The 22,336-nt window shown below is 39.8% G+C and overlaps 2 protein-coding genes across 3 annotated transcripts in view; one reads left to right on the forward strand and one right to left on the reverse strand.

Moving 5' to 3' along the window:
• Window positions 1–1,131: 1,131 nt before the first annotated feature.
• The window catches only part of fads2 (fatty acid desaturase 2), a 36,526-nt gene continuing 15,321 nt past the window's right edge, over window positions 1,132–22,336 (reverse strand). The window contains exons 2-6 of one of the 2 annotated variants that reach the window (XM_062035410.1): window positions 9,608–9,810; window positions 7,750–7,943; window positions 7,570–7,680; window positions 2,753–2,978; window positions 1,132–2,685 (exon numbers count right to left, since the gene is read on the reverse strand). In XM_062035410.1, the coding sequence (XP_061891394.1) occupies window positions 2,597–2,685; window positions 2,753–2,978; window positions 7,570–7,680; window positions 7,750–7,938 (615 nt within the window). In that variant the 5' untranslated portion in view covers window positions 7,939–7,943; window positions 9,608–9,810 and the 3' untranslated portion in view covers window positions 1,132–2,596. The remainder of the gene's footprint in view (window positions 2,686–2,752; window positions 2,979–7,569; window positions 7,681–7,749; window positions 7,944–9,607; window positions 9,811–22,336) is intronic. The other variant, XM_062035409.1, reaches the window with a different exon arrangement.
• On the forward strand, window positions 19,258–21,112 carry LOC133641545 (leucine-rich repeat-containing protein 10B). Its single transcript, XM_062035340.1, has one exon. The coding sequence runs from the start codon at window positions 19,810–19,812 to the stop codon at window positions 20,941–20,943; it is 1,134 nt and encodes a 377-aa protein (XP_061891324.1). The 5' UTR covers window positions 19,258–19,809; the 3' UTR covers window positions 20,944–21,112.

The raw sequence follows: 22,336 nt of genomic DNA on the forward strand, positions 1-22,336 counted from the left end.
GGCTTTTTGCCGATATCCGATATGCCGATATTGTCCAACTCTTTAATTACCGATACCGATATCAACCGATATATACAGTCGTGGAATTAACACATTATGCCTAATTTGGACAACCAGGTATGGTGAAGATAAGGTACTTTTTAAAAAAATGAATAAAATAAAATAAGATAAATTAATTAAAAACATTTTCTTGAATAAAAAAGAAAGTAAAACAATATAAAAACAGTTACATAGAAACTAGTAATTAATGAAAATTTGTAAAATTAACTGTTAAAGGTAAGTATTATTAGTGGAGCAGCAGCACGCACAATCATGTGTGCTTACGGACTGTATCCCTTGCAGACTGTATTGATATATAATGTAGGAAGCAGAATATTAATAACAGAAAGAAACAACCCTTTTGTGTGAATGAGTGTAAATGGGGGAGGGAGGTTTTTTGGGTTGGTGCACTAATTGTAAGTGTATCTTGTGTTTTTTATGTGGATTTAATAAAAAAATTAAAAATTTTTTAAAAAACACCGATACTAATAAAAAAAAACGATACCGATAATTTTCGATATTACATTTTAACGCATTTTTCGGCCGATAATATCGGCAGACCGATATTATCGGACATCTCTAGCTCATATACATCAAGTGGCAAAGCATCAGTTGCATCTTTCAGATTCATCACTTGAAATTAGTCTTTTTAATCACATAAGTGTGAAGGTGTTCATCAAAATAGTTAACAGTGAGAACTCTCAACAAAATGAACACCTCATCACGGTCAGAAAAGGTTACAATATACACTGTCTCTCCAAAGATATGTTTGTTGTCCAGATCACATTTGAAGGAAAGCACACAACCAGGTGTGTAGCAATGACCAAATATAGACACACAACTGATACTCCAAATGTTTAAATCATTGATTGAAACTTTATTAGTAGATTGCACAGTGAAGTACATATTACATACAATTGACCACTAAATGGTAACACCCCAATAACTTTTTCAACTTGTTTAAGTCGGGGTCCACTTATGTCCACAGGCTGCCATTTTTTCAATCAACAACTCCTACTTTACCAACCAGGCAAGGTTACAAGCCCAATACAATTATTTTTTTTATAATGTCCTGCCCAGCTTCTCAGGCAAATCATATAGCAGATGTAGATGTAGATGTAGATGATCAAATAGCAGATGTAGATGTAGATGATCAAATAGCAGATGTAGACGTAGATGATCAAATAGCAGATGATCATATAGTAGATGTAGATGCCCGTATCGGCTGTTCAGATTTACTTTACAAAAGAGAAGTGTAGGATACTTCTCTTGTTGCCTTACTTGTATTTTGACTTTATTAAATGTATTTATATTATCATTTGGTGCAGCCGGGCCGGAGCAGGAGGGGATAGAAAGAGAGAAAAAGGAAGACAGAGGGGGTAATTGTGGGGACAAGAGGGGGATTAGACAGAGAGACAAAAACAACAACAGCAAACACAACAACAACAACAACAACAACAGAGCAACATCAGCAAATACGACATGTACAAATATGATGGTAAAAGTAATAGCAAATAAGCAGTTAGCGAAAATAAATAAAAAAATACAGAAATGACAATGATCATTATTACACTAAAAATGGAGCAATATGAATACCAATAGAAATAGTGCTATTGATAATAAACAATACCAATACTTTACCTTTATTATCAACAATACAATTGTTCAAATGCAACAATACATATACGTCATGATAACTTGAGATACGAAAGAATGCAGAAAAATGGAGGGGAAGAAAGAGAAGCAACCTACATTAACCTTGTAGATTGTTATAGTAACAATAGGTTAAGCTTTGTCAGTGTGCCATGTGTTATACCCAGTTTACCCTAGGGCAACAACATTAATATATGTTTGATGAAACGTGATTATGTGCATGAGTGTATGTGTGCATATGTACTTGTATATGTACAGTATGTGTATGTGTGCTTGTACAGTGAATGTATATGTACAGTATGTGTATACAGTGTGTGTTTGAACAGTGAATGTATATGTACAGTATGTGTATATGTGTGTTTGTACAGTGAATGTATATGTACAGTATGTGTATATGTGTGTTTGTACAGTGAATGTATATGTACAGTATGTGTATATGTATGTTTTTACAGTGAATGTATATGTACAGTATGTGTATACAGTATGTTTGTATAATGAATGTGCGTGTGGATGTACGAACTTTGAGTGGGGTGTTACCATTTAGTGGTCAATTGTACGGAATATGTACTGAACTGTGCAATCTACTAATAAGTCTCAATCAATCAAAATCATACTTGAGCAGAGTTTACTTTTTATTTTCTTGAGGTGATGGAGGACGCCATGGACATGGCTTGAGTACAGGAAGCAGAAAGTCTCTGCGTGCGGCCAGAAAAAGGCTGCAAGAACGGCTGCAGACGGTAAGGCAGAAAAAGAAAAGTGTCAAAGCTGAGATTGCAAAGCTTGACTTGAAATGTAAGGAACGTAGATTCTACAATCTGACTTATTATCTCCGCCGCGCCGCGCTGCGATTCACTCTCCAAACAGAAATACAAGTGTCAGTTAAGGTAAGATACAAAAATACAAGTTACAAATGAAAGTTAATTATCAGCCCACTCAAGTAGTCATACCTTTTTCTCAGCTGGGAGAGCTCATGTTGGGTGTGCAGCTGATCCACTGCAAGAGATTGCTTAAACTGAACAACAATATTGTAATGTCAGATTGTAGAATCTACGTTCCTTACATTTCAGTTCAAAACTGCGAATCTCAGCTTTGGTGTTTTTTTTTTTCTCCGCGCAGGTGATCTTGACCGCACGGTAGGTGTCCCTGACCGCATGGTGGGTGTCCCTGACCCCCTGCAGCCGTTCTTGCAGCCTTCTTTTCTCCGCTCGCAGAGACTCTTCCTGCCTCCTGTACTCCGCCATGTCTCTGGCGTCCTCCATCACCTCGTGTGCCACCCGTGTAACGTCCTGTTCAACACAAGTAAACCCACACAGCAATCATACTGTATATATGGCAAGATAACTGCAGGATATTTCTGTGGAACAGAGGAGTGACTAACTCATGAATGTGTCAAAATATTTCCCGCTCTTATTCTTTTATTTCTGATTTAGAACATGACACTGAGTTTGTGTGTTTTTTGGACACAATATTTTGGCTGTAAAAAATGCCACACATTCTGCTGCATGTGTGCCTGCTTACCTTTTCTAAGGAAGACTTTAAACATGGAAGTTGTTCAACATTAGTGGAAGACATTCCTCAACTAGGACTTTACCCATGCATGTCCCTTTAGGGGTGTTGTGGCAAAATGTGAATGCCTGCCAAAAATGTATTTCCTTCACGGGGGCGACCAGCGTTACTGTGAAAAGTAACTATTTTGTTACTTCTTTTTTTCTTTGAAGGCTCCCATTAATGCCCTTTTAGCCTTCATGTCAGTACTGGTATTGCACTGGAGAATTGTTGATCAACTTGACATGCATTTGTAGTTACCATCAATTGATTAACGTGGACTTGAACAAGTGGGGAAACTTATTGGGGTGTTACCATTTAGTGGTCAATTGTACGGAATATGTACTTCACTGTGCAATCTACTAATAAAAGTCTCAATCAATCACGTAGTGATACAAGAACCAGGAAGATAAAGTAAGATCTGTCATTTCTGATTTAAAGTTGAAACAAGTTGTAAAGAAAATAGCTCCTTCTTACCTCGCTTGCTGCTTCCATCCTGCTTGTAAACTTCTGACTGTTGCAGTCTATTTATTGGATGTTTTAGATGTGATTGTGATTGACTGATTGTTTTCACCTGCTCAGGTGAGCCACTTCCGCCACGTGTCTTTTAATGACAGCAATAGCCTGGAGGGGAACGTGCGCCCTCCTGTGGACTTCTGCCGCAATTGCACACATAAAGAAAGGCATTATTTGCAAGTGTGCCTTATTTAGCGTCCCAGACTTCGCAGTCTGAGTGTCCCTTATTTAGAGGAGCAGACATGTGAAGAAACACCTCTGGCTATTGCCCAAGTGTCTTTTAATGACAGCAATAGACTCTGGAGGGGAACGTACGCCCTATCCTGTAAATAATGTCAATAATTCAATGTGATTATCTTGTGTGATGACTGTATTATGATGATAGTATATATGATAGTATATATCTGTATCATGAATCAATTTAAGTGGACCCCGACTTAAACAAGTTGAAAAACTATTCGGGTGTTACCATTTAGTGGTCAATTGTACGGAATATGTACTTCACTGTGCAACCTACTAATAAAAGTCTCAATCAATCAAAATCCTTTTCAGATAGGATTTGTAAAAAAAACCCACTCTTGCAGAGCCAAAACTAGACTTCAACTTAGGAGTCAAATATCTTAGTGCCATCTTGCAAAAAAATAGATTTTTCTTCAATTCAACACGATTGTCGATTCAAAAAGGATTTTTTCCCGATTCAAAATGATTGTCTATTCATGGAATACATAGATTTCAGCAGGATCTACCCCAGTCTGCTGACATGCAAGCAGAGTAGTAGATTTTTGTAAAAAGCTTTTATAATTGTAAAGGACAATGTTTTATCAACTGATTGCAATAATGTACATTTGTTTGAACTATTAAATGAACCAAAAATATGACTTATTCTATCTTTGTGAAAATATTGGACACAGTGTGTTGTCAAGCTTATGAGATGCGATGCAAGTGTAAGCCACTGTCACACTATTGTTCTTTTTTATATTTTTTTATAAATGTCTAATGATAATGTCAATGAGGGATTTTTAATCACTGCTATGTTGAAATTGTAACTAATATTGATACTGTTGTTGATTAATATTCATTTTTGTTTCACTACTTTTGGTTTGTTCTGTGTCGTGTTTGTGTCTCCTCTCAATTTATTTATTGCAGTTCTGAGTGTTGCTGGGTCGGGTTTGGTTTTGGAATTGGATTGCATTGTTATGGTATTGCTGTGTATTGTTTTGTTGGATTGATTAATTAAAAAATCAAATAAATAAATAAATAAAAAAATAATTAAAAAAATAGATTTTTTAAAAATGAGAATCGATTCTGAATCGCACAACATGAGAATCACAATTCGAATTCGAATCGTTTTTTTCCCACACCCCTAATATCTATCTATCTATCTATCTATCTATCTATCTATCTATCTATCTATCTATCTATCTATCTATCTATCTATCTATCTATCTATCTATCTATCTATCTATCTATCTATCTATCTATCTATCTATCTATCTATTCATCCATCCATCCGTCTGTCTATATATCTATCTAATATCTAATACAGTGGTTCTTAACCTGGGTTCGATCGAACCCTAGGGGTTTGGTAACATATTCACCATTAATTAGTTGCTTATTAACATGCAAATTAGTAACATATTGGCTCTTAACTGGTCATTATTAAGTACTTATCAATGCCTTATTCGGCATGACCTTATTATAACCCTAACCCTCTAACCCTGGCCCTAACCCTCTAACCCTAACCAAATAACACTAAATTAAGTCTTTGTTACTTAGAATATGTTCCCCTAGTGTCCAAAAAACTCTAAATTAAGTCTTTGTTACTAAGAATATGTTCCCCATACTAAAGTGTTACCAAAAACATATAACTTTGTCTTGAATTTGAAAAAAAAGAAGGGTTCGGTGAATGCGCATATAAAACTGGTGGGGTTCGGTACCTCCAACAAGGTTAAGAACCACTGATCTAACATGATAGTTCTAAAGCACATAAGGAGACTACAATGCATCTTTTGTTCAACAAACCTATCTATATATCTACCGTATTTTTCGGACTATAAGTCGCAGTTTTTTTCATAGTTTGGGTGCAACTTATACTCAGGAGCGACTTATGTGTGAAATTATTAACACATTAGCGTAAAATATCAAATATTATTATTTAGCTCATTCACGTAAGAGACTAGACGTATAAGATTTCATGGGATTTAGCGATTAGGAGTGACAGATTGTTTGGTAAACGTATAGCATGTTCTATATGTTATAGTTATTTGAATGACTCTTACCATAATATGTTACGTTAACATACCAGGCACGTTCTCAGTTGGTTATTTATGCCTCATATAACGTACACTTATTCAGCCTGTTGTTCACTATTCTTTATTTATTTTAAATTGCCTTTCAAGTGTCTATTCTTGGTGTTGGCTTTTATCAAATACATTTCCCTAAAAAATGCGATGTTTGGGTGCGACTTATACTCCAGTGCGACTTATATACACTACTGTTCAAAAGTTTGGGGTCACATGTAAATGTCCTTATTTTTTAAGGAAAAGCACTGTACTTTTCAATGAAGATAACTTTAAACTACCGTAATTTCCGGACTATAAGCCGCTACTTTTCCCCCTCGTTCTGGTCCCTGCGGCTTATACAAGGGTGCGGCTTATTTACGGCCTGTTCTTCTCCGACACCGACGAAGAGGATTTCGGTGGTTTTAGTACGCAGGAGGAAGACGATGACACAATGATTAAAGACTGACTTTTCATATACCGGTAGGCTGGTTATTTTGATAACGTACAGGTGAGCACTTTGTATTACTTTGCACCGTTGTATTATTTGTACTCTGCACGAATGCTGTTCGCCATGTCAAAGATGTGAAAGTTTGATTGAATGATTGAAAGATTTATTGTTAATAAATGGGACGCTTTGCGTTCCCAAACAGTCATCTCTGTCCCGACAATCCCCTCCGTGGTAGCAGGAACCCCTATATACTACGCTAATTACACATCAAAACCCTGCGGCTTATAGTCGGGTGCGGCTTATATATGGAGCAATCTGTATTTTCCCCTAAATTTAGCTGGTGCGGCTTATAGTCAGGTGCGGCTTATAGTCCGGAAATTACGGTAGTCTTAACTTGAAAGAAATACACTCTATACATTGCTAATGTGGTAAATGACTATTCTAGCTGCAAATGTCTGCTTTTTGGTGCAATATCTACATAGGTGTATGGAGGCCCATTTCCAGCAACTATCACTCCAGTGTTCTAATGGTACAATGTGTTTGCTCATTGGCTCAGAAGGCTAATTGATGATTAGAAAACCCTTGTGCAATCATGTTCAAACATCTGAAAAAAGTTTAGCTCGTTACAGAAGCTACAAAACTGACCTTCCTTTGAGCAGATTGAGTTTCTGGAGCATCACATTTGTGGGGTCAATTAAACGCTCGAAATGGCCAGAAAAAGAGAACTTTCATCTGAAACTCGACAGTCTATTCTTATTCTTAGAAATGAAGGCTCAAACACAAAATTGTTTGGGTGACCCCAAATTTTTGAACGGTAGTGTATGTTTTTTTCCTTCTTTAATATGCATTTTCGGCCGGAGCGACTTATACTCCGGAGCGACTTATACTCTGAAAAATACAGTAACTATCTATCTATCTATCTGTCTATCTATCTATCTATCTATCTATGTATCCATCCATCCATCCATCCATCTGTCTATATATCTATCTAATATCTAATACCAGTATACCGTACAACCCTATTTTGTTGTTTGTGTTTCTGTGTTGCCGAGGCTTCTAAAACGCAGAGTCTAAGGTCGTCCTTACATTTTTCTGTCGGTCCTGACTGGGTTCCGTCTCCACCAGCTCTCCGATCAACAGCGGCTTCAGAAAGAGTTGCACAAACTTCTTATCCGGATGAAAAGCAGTGAAAGCCTCCTGGATGGAGAAAAAAACAAACAAAGTTAGAAGAAAAAGCCAGCCCAAGTCAAGATAGCGTCAAAGTACCGTGGCATCCTCTCCGGCGTAATGGTGGATGACTCGAAACCCTCCAGGGTGCCTTTCGGCCCACTTTGTGATGTTGTAAACCTTCTGATCGATGACCAACCACTGGTCGTTCCTGCTGCAGTGTCTCTGGACGTCCTCCCAGGTGTAGACGCTGCTCCCGGTCTCCGTCAGCTGGCCTCCCGCACCCATCCTGACTGTGCTCCGACACAAAGAAGACACTGTTTGACCTGTTGCTACTTGCACTAGTGACTCACCAGCATGCACACTCATCATTCATGCACAATTACATTTGCAGCTACTCTCATGCACCATGCTTCAGTCCTATGTGACAACATGAAAAATAATGCATTTGACAGCAAATACAGATATGATTCCATGATGTTGTTTTTTTGCAGCGGTGCGTTGATGCGCAGACAGCATGCGCAGGCACAAAAATAGACTTAAAGGCCTACTGAAAGCCACTACTACCGACCACGCAGTCTGATAGTTTATATATCAATGATGAAATCTTAACATTATAACACATGCCAATACGGCCGGGTTAACTTATAAAGTGACATTTTAAATTTGCCGCTAAACTTCCGGTTCGAAACGCCTCTGAGGATGACGTATGCGCGTGACGTAGCCCGGGGAACACGGGTATGCCTTCCACATTGAAGCCAATACGAAAAAGCTCTGTTTTCATTTCATAATTCCACAGTATTCTGGCCATCTGTGTTGGTGAATCCGTTGCAATCATGTTCATTGCATTATGGAGAAGGAAGCTGAGCAAGCAAAGAAGAAAGTTGTCGGTGCGAAATGGACGTATTTTTCGAACGTATTCAGCAACAACAGTACACAGCCGGCGCTTCTTTGTTTACATTCCCGGAAGATGCAGTCAAGATGGAAGAACTCGGATAACAGAGACTCTAACCAGGAGGACTTTTGACTTCGAAACACAGACGCCTGTAGAGAACTGGGACAACACAGACTCTTACCAGGATTACTTTGATTTGGATGACAAAGACGCAGACGTGCTACTGTGAGTATGCAGCTTTGGCTTCTAAACATTTGATCGCTTGACCGTATGTGCGCAACTTTTTTTTGCGTATGTACGTAACTTTTTAAAAATATATAAGCTTTATGAACCTTGGGTTAGGTGAACGGTCTTTTGGGCTGAGTGATTGTGTGTGTTGATCAGGTGTTTGAATTGTATTGGCGTGTTCTATGGAGCTAGGAGCTAGCAGAGGAGCCAGGAGCTAGCATAACAAACACGCAGGTGTTTTTATGCAGGATTAATTTGTGGCATATTAAATATAAGCCTGGTTGTGTTGTGGCTAATAGAGTATATATATGTCTTGTGTTTATTTACTGTTGTAGTCATTCCCAGCTGAATATCAGGTCACCCCCGGCTCTCACAGCATCTTCCCTATCTGAATAGCTTCAACTCCCCACTAGTCCTTCACTTGCACTTTCCTCATCCACAAATCTTTCATCCTCGCTCAAATTAATGGGGAAATTGTCGCTTTCTCGGTCCGAATCTCTCTCACTTCATGCGGCCATCATTGTAAACAATAGGGAACTTTGCGTATATGTTCAACTGACTACGTCACGCTACTTCCAAAAGTTGCAATCTTTATCGTCGTTGTTCTATACTAAATCCTTTCAGCAAAAATATGGCAATATCGCGAAATGATCAAGTATGACACATAGAATAGATCTGCTATCCCCGTTTAAATAAAAAAAATTCATTTCAGTAGGCCTTTAAGCACGTCGTTGCTAAACCGCACACACACCACTGAGAATCTCACATTCGTATCACGTTTATATCGACCGCTATAGCCTTTTTTGACAGTGGAAATCAACATTTGAGACTTACACGATCAAGACTTTCCTAGGGCACACTGGCGCGCCGGGCTCATCCTTTGCAGACTGCGAACTCAATCAACAAATTCACGCCAAATCTTCCCACGATGATGCTGGCTGCGCTCTTTCACGCCAGTCAGTCCAAATTCCAGAGCCGATCGTTCGAGGGCGTCCGGACCAATCGGCGTTGAGGAGATGCTTCAACTATGCACACAACTGTATAAATGATGGAGTTGATGTCATTATTTGTCCTCCCATAAACGGCGTTGAATGTGCATGATTGTGGTTGAAGTCTGGCATCGTGCATTTTAATAAGAGCTGTTTTTTTGTGTGCTTTAAATGCACACTCACATATTCAATAAAAAAAAAAAATCCAAGATGTTTTTTCTAAAAGCGTAATTAGGCGTACATTGTATACAGTGTAAGTAATGTTGTGTCGTGTCATTTAAAAAAATATTGTCAATAACTGTTGTGATTAGCTACACACAAGAAGTATTATAGACTAATCTTGATAATAACTGGACGTAGAAACCTCTTAATTCTCAGTTTAGCCCGGGAGCTCTTTATTTAGTTGACCTCTTGGTCGAACACCGGCATGCCCTCTACTTCCGGTTAGTGAAGTGCCATACATCCTGTTAAGGAACAGACTTTCACAATAAAGGTTTCAGCTGTAAACATTACATCTCCCTTCAACAAAATAAGATGGAGATTATCAATGGCATGCAGAAAAACTAAGGCACTTAAACACAATTCTGAGCCGCAACATTTGAGTCATAATATACTGTAAACAGTGTTGGGTTAGTTACTGAAAACCAGTAACTAGTTACAATTACTAGTTACTTTATTTCAAAAGTAACTCAGTTACTAACTCAGTTACTTACACTAAAAAGTATTGCGTTACTGTGAAAAGTAACTATTTAGTTACTTCTTTTCCCCCCCCTTTTTTTAAGGCTCCCATTAATGCCCTTTTAGCCTTCATTTCAGTAATGTTATTGCACTGGAGAATAATACAATATGTTGATCAACTTGACATGCATTTGCATCACTGAACTCACAAAGCAATGTGCTCTACATACAACACACAAACAATGTGGTCTACATACAACACACAAACAATGTGCTCTACATACAACACACAAACAATGTGGTCTACATACAACACATAAACAATGTGCTCTACATACAACACACAAACAATGTGGTCTACATACAACACACAAACAATGTGCTCTACATACAACACACAAACAATGTGGTCTACATACAACACACAAACAATGTGCTCTACATACAACACACAAACAATGTGCGCTACATACAACACACAAACAATGTGGTCTACATACAACACACAAACAATGTGGTCTACATACAACACACAAACAATGTGGTCTACATACAACACACAAACAATGTGCTCTACATACAACACACAAACAATGTGGTCTAACATACAACACACAAACAATGTGGTCTACATACAACACACAAACAATGTGGTCTACATACAACACACAAACAATGTGGTCTACATACAACACACAAACAATGTGGTCTACATACAACACACAAACAATGTGGTCTACATACAACACACAATCAATGTGGTCTACATACAACACACAAACAATGTGGTCTACATACAACACACAAAAAATGTGGTCTACATACAACACACTAACAATGTGGTCTACATACAACACACAAACAATGTGGTCTACATACAACACACAAACAATGTGGTCTACATACAACACACAAACAATGTGCTCTACATACAACACACAAACAATGTGCTCTACATACAACACACAAACAATGTGCTCTACATACAACACACAAACAATGTGGTCTACATACAACACACAAACAATGTGGTCTACATACAACACACAAACAATGTGCTCTACATACAACACACAAACAATGTGCTCTACATACAACACACAATGTGCTCTACATACAACACACAAACAATGTGCTCTACATACAACACACAAACAATGTGGTCTACATACAACACACAAACAATGTGGTCTACATACAACACACAAACAATGTGCTCTACATACAACACACAAACAATGTGGTCTACATACAACACACAAACAATGTGGTCTACATACAACACACAAACAATGTGGTCTACATACAACACACAAACAATGTGGTCTACATACAACACACAAACAATGTGGTCTACATACAACACACAAACAATGTGCTCTACATACAACACACAAACAATGTGGTCTACATACAACACACAAACAATGTGGTCTACATACAACACACAAACAATGTGCTCTACATACAACACACAAAGACAAAGATATGTTTCGAAGGGCCAATTTATTTCTGGCCAGAAAAAATTGACAAAACTATTTTAAATAGCTGCAACATAATGGCACTTTAACTTTAACTCTAAGTAGATAAGATCTTTGATCCAAGACACAACTTACATTTAACTAAAATGTTATTTTCTTTGTGCTCGACAAAAGAAAAGTATTGAGAATGTCTCCATGTTAAAAAACTCGACTTCTGGCTTCGCCATGATGTCTTGTTAGTTGTTATGAGAGTAGCGTATGTGTGTGTGTGTGGCCCTTTAAGATATGACAGCATGAGAGGTGAGTGATGTCAGTGAGTGAGTGGGCGAGAGAGGTGAGGGAGCGGCGACAGTGAGTGGTGTAGGTGCTCTAGCTTGGTGGATGGCTGCGTGCAATAAAGTCACAAAGTTGCAACAAACCGCCGGCCTCGTCATTCACCCTCAGCTGTAAAGACCCTCTTCCGGGTAAAGTGAAGGTTGTTACACCCTTTACAATCAATTATAAGTCGAGGACTTGCCTCGGCCGAAATGACACGTCCATAGCTTATGCGTTGGCAAGGCTCGGTGTGAGCAGGTTCACACACAGAACTGGTGTGATGATGTTGCACACCCGGGTCCTCTGGTGTAGTGTTGGAGTCATCATCGCTGGCCTCTGACTGCTGTGTGATGGGTGTGTGGTTGTCTAGCAGGTGCCGTCGGTTGCGTCTGAATGACTGTCCATCACTGGTCTCGATGTGGTAGCTCCGCGGTGTCTCAGCTGGTCGGATGACTGTCGCTGGTTTCCAAGTGCCATCGCCCTGCTGGAAACGGATGGGTGCTCCGGCGTGTAGCGTTGACAGCAGTCTGGTAGATCTGTTGTACTGTTGTTTCTGGTGCTGCTGGCAGTTCTCTCTCCTTGCACGTACAGTAGCCTCGGGGGTCACCTGAGGTCGGAGTTGTTGAGTTGTCGTGGGCAGGATGGAGGGCAGTCTGCGGCTCATCAGGATCTGGGCTGGGGATTTTAGTCCGTCAACTGGTGTGTTTCTATACTCCAGAAAGCAGAGATAGGGGTCTTTCTTCTCCTCTTTGGCCTTGGTGAGGATTCGCTTTGCAGTTTGAACAGTCTTTTCTGCTAAGCCGTTGCTCTGCGGGTAATGTGGGCTCGAGGTGATGTGCTGGAAACCCCATGACTCTGCGAACTGCTTGAATTCACTTGAGTTGTAACATGGCCCATTATCACTGACGACTTGGCGGGCGATTCCTTGCCTAGAAAACACCGCTTTCATCTTGTGAATGACAGCGGCTGTGGTGATGTTATGCAGGCGCTCAATTTCAAAATATTTGCTGAGGTAGTCACAGATGATGATGTAGTTCTCAGAGTTCCATGTGAATAGATATGTTGCTACAGTCTCCCATGGGGTCTCTGGAATGTCATGTGAGAGCATGGGTTCTTTGGTGTTGGCACTACGATGTGTTTGGCATATGTCGCATCTTTGGACTGTTTCCTCAATCTGTTGACCCATGCCAGGCCAAAACATTATGTCTCTTGCCCTATGTTTGCTCTTCTCAACTCCTAAATGTCCTGTGTGGATGCATTTTAGCATGTGTGGTCTGAGCTTGTGTGGAATGATTATTTTCTCACCCTTTAGGAGGATCCCATCGGCTTCTGTGATCTCGTCACGGTGGTTCCAGTAATCGCTGACGAGTGGGTGACATCGTTTTCGTGTCTCCGGCCAGCCTGACCGGATGACTTGCTTTAGCTTGGAGAGCTGCTCGTCCTGAGCTGTCTCCATTTTGATGTTGTCCAGCCTGTCAGTACTCACCGGGGCTGTGCTAATGACAGTATGCACTTGTGTCTCCATAGCCTCGGATATAGACTCATCCTCTTCATCCATGGATTTTCTCGACAGTGTGTCGGCTACAGGGATCTCTTTGCCTGGTCAGTGGGTGAGAGTTATGCTGTATTTTTGCAATGCAAGCATCATGCGCTGTAAACGCGGTGGAGCAAGGGCTAGGGGTTTTCGGAGAATGGTCTCTAGCGGTTTGTGGTCTGATTCCACAGTTATGTTTCGCCCATAGAGGTACTCATGGAACCTCTTACACCCATACAGGACTGCATACAGCTCCTTCTCGATTTGGGCATAATTTTGCTCTGTGCTGGTGAGCAGCTTGGATGCATATGCTCAGGTCTTCCTTCCTGCATGATGGTTGCACCCAGGCCGTTTTTTGACGCATCCACTTGCAGTGTCACTTCCTTTTCAGAATCAAAGTAAGCCAACACTGGCCCTGGCTCCGCTGTGATGATCTCTTTCATATTCTGAAATGCATTATCATGAATAGTGCCCCATATGAACTCTGTGTCCTGTCTTAGCAGTAGTCTGAGTGGTGCACACACCTCAACTAGGTTGGGTGCAAATCTCGCTAGGTAGTTGACCATGCCTAGCACGATTTCGAGCTCTGCCTCACTTGTTGGCGGTGGCATGTCTCTGATGGCTCTCACCTTAAGTGGGTCTGGTTTCAAACCGTTGGCTGTGAGCTTATGGCCAAAGTAGCTCACCTCAGAAACACAAATGCGGCATTTATCTGGATTCAGACGTATGCCTCTCTTTCTGGTGCGGTCGAGCATGGCCCGGAGATTGCTGTCGTGTTCCTGCTTTGTTTTTCCAAACACGACGATGTCGTCAACGATGCCAGCTACTCCTCTCAGGCCTTCGTATGTCTCATCCACCCTCCTCTGGAACTCGTCCTGGGCGGACACGATGCCGAAGGGCAGCCTGAGGAAACGGTATCTTCCAAAAGTGGTGTTAAATGTAGTGAGCAGTGAGGATTCCTCACTTAACTTGATTGCCCAATACCCTGATCTTGCGTCTAGGATGCTGAAATACTTTGCCCCTGCTAACTTGGATGTCACGTCCTCCAGTGTGGGTAGGGGGTAATATGGCCTCATTATTGCCTTGTTTAGGGGTCTTGGGTCTAGGGACACTCTGAGTTTGCGTGTCTTTGGCTTTTCGCATACTACTAGGGCATTAACCCACTGGGTGGGCTCTGTCACCTTGCATATTATTATGTCCCTTTCCATGTTGTCTAGCTCTAATTTTAGACGGTCTTTAAGAGCAAATGGTACCCTCCGTGGTGGGCAGACAACTGGTGCTACTTTGGGGTCTATTCTGAAATTGCATTCGCCTGGGAATGTGCCGATGCCTTTAAAAACATCTGAGTTACTTTTTTCTCGCGGGACCGTCGTCTTATTACTTTCACTCTGACACCATGTTGTGATTAGCTACACACAAGAAGTATTATAGACTAATCTTGATAATAACTGGACGTAGAAACCTCTTAATTCTCAGTTTAGCCCGGGAGCTCTTTATTTAGTTTACCTCTTGGTCGAACACCGGCATCCCCTCTACTTCCAGTTAGTGAAGTGCCATAGTCCTGTTACAGCAGTAAGGAACAGACTTTCACAATAAAGGTTTCAGCTGTAAACATTACAATAACTACCATATGTTTTTTTGTATAGATCAAAGTAAGCTCGGACTGCGTTTTAGTGTGAAATAAAATTATAGATGTGTAAAAAAAATGTTTATATTGCAATACCAGCTAGTGTCAGCAGGTGGTGGAAAAGAGCAGCTCTTGGGTGACACCTGTCCTCACCTGACCCCAAACAGCAACATGGTAGCTATCGTAACATCACCATTATAAAAAATAAATAAAAAATAAAATAAAAAAAATAAATAAATTTTTTAAAAAATAAATAAATAAATATATATATATATATATATATATATATATATATATATATATATATATATATATATATATATATATATATATATATATATATATATATATATATATTAGAATAACATAATATAAAACATATTTTGTCATTGAATTGCAATGTGGGGCATTTACTCGGGTCATCAGTCACATTGAGCTTCAGTCAGCAGCCTAATGTCCGCTGTGTCATTCCAGGGTCATTTAAAAGTAGTGCATAAATGTGCAAATCAGCTCTTTTGCTCAGCAGCACATCAGACAGGATTATCCTCAAGCAGACATGGAGGCATGCAGGCCCCCTTTCTACTCGGTCCCTTCCAAAGACAGGCGCACTGACCCCAGCAGCCTCAAAAGTATTTGTCCCTTTAAGTCCCCACTTAAATATTGTCATTTGTGCAACAGTTATGTTTCCACTGAGCAGACGGATAGGCTCCAGCACCCCCCACGACCCTGAAAGGGACAAGCGGTAGAAATGGATGGATGGATGGATGGATGGATGATGGATTCCCAAATATGACGATGGCCGAAGATTCTATGTGTGTGTCTGCTTGGTGTCTCAGCTGAAAGTCACACATTTGGCGTCACAGCGTTTTAACTGGTCAATAAAAAGCTGTGAAACAAACCAGCCGGCATCTTTGTGAGGTATTTTTTTATTTGAACCAGACTCCTGCTGTACTACTAGGTTCATTGCTGTCTGATGAATATAAATACATCTACAAAACAATAATAGCATGCAGAATTAAGCGTCACTCTAAATATGTTTGCATACAGTATGTACAGGTATACTCACTGGCCACTTCATTAGGTACACCTGTATAATGTAATGAGATCCAACAGTCTGCATTAGCAAAGTACAAATACTTATTATCGAGTACATCATAGAAGTTAACAAAATAGACTACAGGCTATCACTACTGGCATCCTCCAGTACTATGACATCTGTACATGTACTATAATTCTTTGAATTTTTTAAATTTTTTTATTAGTAGTGGTACTACTAGTAAGGCAATTGTACTGTTGTACACTGGTGATGTAATAGTAGTAATTCAGTCATTCATTTTGTAACATTTGTCCTCTTCAAGTATTAATATTGATATGTATTTGTTTCATGTTATGTTTTTGTTATCAGACTTTTTACTTGTCATTTAAACCAGGGGTCCCCAAAAGTTTTGACTCGGGGGCTGCATTGGGTTAAAAAACACTGTATATATATATATATATATATATATATATATATATATATATATATATATATATATATATATATGCGTGTGTGTGTGTGTGTGTATTATACATGACATATATTATATATTTTATATATACAGTGTTATATTTTCTATATTATTTTTTAGACTACATACTTTTTGTAGTTATTCTCCAGTGTTTATTTATTCTAGTTACTCACCAGTTCATTGTATGTACTATAATATTTCTAAGTTACACGCATGTTCTTATTAAAGCAGTTCATGCTTACAGCAATAAAAACAAAAAAAAGTCACATTAGTGTTGTGGCTTGTTATTGCTTTTCTGTGATTTGTGTTACTTCTAAGTATCGCATTTTTATGTTTATGATTTACGTTACTCCGGCTATATTACTTTTTTTTTTTTTTATTTAAAAAGGTGAGGGAGTGCAAAGAGGGCAAAATTTAGTAATGAGAACGCACACTGGTACTGCAAACACACACACGCACACATGCACATGCACACGCACAGACACACACACACACACACACACACACACACACACACACACACACACACACACACACACACACACACACACACACACACACACACACACACACACACACACACACACACACACACACACACACACACACACACACACACACATTATTGTATTTGTTACCTTCTTGAGACCTCCGAAAAATGTCTACCTCTTTAGGACCACCCTTTTTAGATATGTAAACATTTGTATGTACAACATTAATAATATATACATACTATGTAAATATAAAAAATCTTGTTGTGAAAAATGAGTTGGAATTTCACAAGAAAAAGGTCACAATTTCACAAGAATAACTTAAAGTTTTGGCAGTATTATAATAACATTTGCAGGTCAAAATGTTACAAAAAAAACTAAACATTTGTGCAATATTATGATAAAAGTTGGAATTTTACACGATAACTTTCGCAATTTTACAAGAAAAGCTTAACATTTTGGCATTTTTATGAAAAGAGTTGTAATTTTACTCGACAAAAGTCACAATTTTATTAGAGAACTTTCAAATTTTGGCAATATCATAATGATAATCGAAATTTTACTTGGCAAAATTATGACAAAAGTCATAGTTTTACTCAAAAAGTGTTACTATTTTACAAGAACAACCAAAAAATTGGCAATATCGTGATAAAAGTCAGAATTTTATATGATAAATGTCACCATTTTGCATTAAAAAGTAATAATTTTACTTAGAAAAGTAATAATTTTACTTAGAAAAGTAATAATTTTAAGAGAAAATATTGCAATATTACAGAAAAATAAAGAATATAAGAAATTGTTCCCAATTTTATAAGAAAAAAGTTGACACATTGTGAGAAAAAGACTGCTTTTAGTTTTTTTGTGTGTTTTTTTTGTAATTGGTTTTTAGTCTTCATTATTTACTTCAAGTTATTACAGTATGTCTGTATTTACATATTTATTTATTTTTTAAAATACATTTTGGCCAAAGGGGTGCATTTCAATTTGTTACACAGACTTGTTATTACATATGTTGGCCAGAGGGGGAGCACTTCAAATTTCTACACACACTTGTTATTTCATATGTTGAACAGAAGGGGAGCACTTTTAAAACCGACACACAGTCAATTTTAAAAATCCCTCCTTTTTGGGACCACCCATATTTTGATAGATTTCACCACCAGAGGTGCAATTGAGATCTCTATTTTTTGTTTTTTGTAGTGTGCTTAGGGTCGATGACAAACGAGTCATGGACCACAGATGGCCCCTGTGCCGCGCTTTGGGCAACCCAGCTTTAGAAGCTAACTGTTAATAGCCACTATAGTCTTAGTACCGTAGTGTATTTGTTCATCCTATGGTCACATATGGGTTGTCTTACGTCAGCACCGGAAATCGTAAAATCAGCATTTTTTTTTGGGGGGGGATGAATAGGGAAGTCCTTCTTTCGCTGCAGTCTTGTTTTATCATATATTGCTCCCTTTGCACCTGTCAATTTTTACTTTTGTATGCACTTTAAATCAACCAAAAAAATCCTGACTTTGGAGCAATGTTCACGGACTCTGGTATTTGGCTCTCTATTAGATGCAATGGTTTTCCGTATTGGGACCATGATTTTGGTCCTAACTTGTTCAAGAAGGGTAGAAATACAAGAACACACACACACACACACACACACACACACACACACACACACACACACACACACACACACACACACACACACACACACACACACACACACTTGACCATGTGATGTGATGCCACATGTTCCAGTTACACGGGGGAAGAAGGGGGGGGCGTGGGACAAAGGGAGGCAGCAGCTTGAATGTAAACCCTCCGTACTGATGGCAACACCCGGACAGCGTCAGGACTTTACAGCGTCAGTGAGCTCCAAATGTGAATGACTTCCTCCATTGTGCCTCACACCTTTGAGACCTTTGAGAGGACCTTGGCCTCTTTTTTTTTTGAAGGACGAGCAAATGCATTTACTTTCGTTGATTGTTTTTTCTGCACAAGTTGGGCTCATCCTTTGGAGGGGGAAGATGGACGATGAGCGACATGTTAGCGGGCTAAAGTGGCACGTTTGTATACCTGCCTAAATGGATTATGTGACCCTAAACTTTCTCACTGAGGTGTGCAAAACAGAGAGAAGGGTAAGAACTGCAACTTGACTCAACTCAAAATTGAGCTTTATAAAGTTGACTACCAGCAGTACTATTACTACTACTACTATTACTACTACTATTACTACTACTACTACTATGACTACTACTACTACCACTACTATAACTACTATTTGCAGTATTCTACACTGTGCTAAATGGCTGCGGGTTAAACGGCCTGACGCATTTTTGCAGCGGCGAGCTCAAAACAAGAGTCTGAGTTAAGTTGTCATCGCGTCACATGACTCTGCTGTGACTCAGGGGGCCACAGCATGGGTAACTCCTCCGGGAAGGGCGAGGGAGATGAGGAGGAAGAGGAGGAGGAGAAAGACGGCGACGAGGTAGAAATTGTGCAGAAGAAGAAGAAGAAGAAACAAGAAGAGGTGGTTGAAGAGGAGCTTCCGCTGGGGGTGGAGGAGTTGTTGGAGAGTGGAGATCCAGTCTTGGACCTTAGCTACCGTCGATTTAAGCGTTTACCTGCACGCCTTTGTGGACTAACGCATGTGGAGAAGATCTACGCTTGTGGAAACAGCCTACGGGCTCTCCCTGAAGGCATAGATCAGCTACAAGGTCTGCGGATCCTTGCCCTGGACTTCAACAAGATGGAGGATGTTCCTCTCGCCGTCTGCCAGCTGGCCAACCTCACCCGCCTCTACCTGGGCAGCAACCGCCTGATGACGCTCCCGCCCGAGCTGAAGAACCTGCAGAGTCTGCGCTGCCTGTGGGTGGAGAGCAACTACTTCCAGTGGTTCCCCAAGGAGCTGTACGATCTCCCCAACCTTAGGTCCCTGCAAATGGGTGACAACCGCCTGAAGACGCTCCCTCCCGACCTGACCCGCATGGAGACTTTGAAGGGGCTGTGGCTCTACGGGAATCGCTTCCAGACCTTCCCCAAAGTCCTCCTGAGCATGCACGGCTTGGAGATCCTTGACCTGGACCGCAACAAGATCACCGAATTCCCCAGCCTGAAGCGCCTCAGATCCCTCCGCCTCTTCTCCTATGACCACAACCCCGTCACAGAGCCTCCGACCGTGGGTGAGGAAGTGTTAGTAGTCGGCGAAGGTGCGGCGGAGTTCTTGGAGGAGCGCGAGGCCAGGAATGAGAGGCGGCGGAAGGCTGAGGAGGAAGAGGCTGGGGAGTCGGCCCTCGGGGGAGAAGAGCCTATCATCCAAGGCATCTTGAAGAACTGCAGATCCAACATGACTCCGAGCGAGGCGGACTTCAAGGACGAGGAAGACGTCGACTCTCCTATGGCGGACTTGGAGTACGACGATGAGGCATTTGAGTACGAGACGGAGGAGCTGATCTGCGAGGGAGAGGGCTTTGAGTACGAGGGAGAGGAGCTGGAGTATGACAGGGCTCACATGGACTATGAGTATGAGGAGGAGATGAAGGAGAAGGCCTGAGATTATCTGCAGTCGGGTGGCCCACAGGAGACATATTTCTTATCTTCATCCCTGCTGCTAATTTAAAAATGTTCATTAACTGTGAAAATAAAAACTTTCATCTCGGTCTACTGTCAATCAGAGGTATAATCAAACAAGGTTTGTGTGTGTGAGGACAGTATTATTAAATTGCCAGCCACCTGCTGAAGTCAGTGTGAGTCATTTCTAGTATGAGAAAGCCAGACAGTTGCTACCAGCTGCAAAGAGAATACATTTATCATTACTGGTGCCAGAGATAATAATAATAATAATAATAATAATAATAATTAGCTTTATTGTCTCCGAGGAGAAATTTGTCGTGGACATCAAGACAACGTGTTTTACATACATACATACATATATACATACAGACATACATGCATACATACATATATACATACATACATACATACATACATACATTGATTTATTGATTGATTGATTTATTGAAACTTTTATTAGTAGATTGCACAGTACAGTACATATTCCGTACAATTGACCACTAAATGGTAACACCCGAATAAGTTTTTCAACTTGTTTAAGTCGGGGTCCACGTAAATCAATTAATGGTACAAATATATACTATCATCATAATAGTCATCACACAAGTTAATCATCAGAGTATATACATTGAATTATTTACATGGGATGAGATGTGGAGGGGGGGGGGGGGGTTGGGGCGGGGGGGTTAGGTTTGGTTGATATCAGCACTTCAGTCATCAACAATTGTATCATCTGAGAAATGGACATTGAAACAGTGTAGGTCTGACTTGGTAGGATATGTACAGCGAGCAGAGAACATAGTGAGCTCAGAAAGCATAAGAACAAGTATATACATTTGATTATTTACAATCCGGGGAGGTGGGATGTGGTGGGGGGAGGGTGTTAGTCTAGGATTGTAGTTGCCTGGAGGTGTTCTTTTAGTGCGGTTTTGAAGGAGGATAGAGATGCACTTTCTTTTACACCTTTTACATACATACATACACACATACATATATACATACATACACACATACATATATACATACATACATACATACAAACATACATACATACATATATACATACATACATACATACAAACATACATACATATATACATACATACATACATATATACATACATATATACATACATACATACATACAAACATACATACATACATATATACATACATACATACATATATACATACATACATACATATATACATACATACAAACATACATACATATATACATACATACATACATACAGTTCATCTGACAATACAGTGACGACAGTGAACAGTGCACAGGTATATCAGTTAGTTATGAGATCACACATTACACTCTCCCCGTATTGCACACCTCCCGTATTGCACCATCCCATACA

The sequence above is a fragment of the Entelurus aequoreus genome, linkage group LG24 (assembly GCF_033978785.1).
Source record: "Entelurus aequoreus isolate RoL-2023_Sb linkage group LG24, RoL_Eaeq_v1.1, whole genome shotgun sequence".
Classification (NCBI taxonomy): domain Eukaryota; kingdom Metazoa; phylum Chordata; class Actinopteri; order Syngnathiformes; family Syngnathidae; genus Entelurus; species Entelurus aequoreus.

Coding starts and splice junctions, on each gene's coding strand:
- LOC133641545 (XM_062035340.1), top strand. CDS start 19,810: ATGGGTAACTCCTCCGGGAAGGGCGAGGGAGATGAGGAGGAAGAGGAG.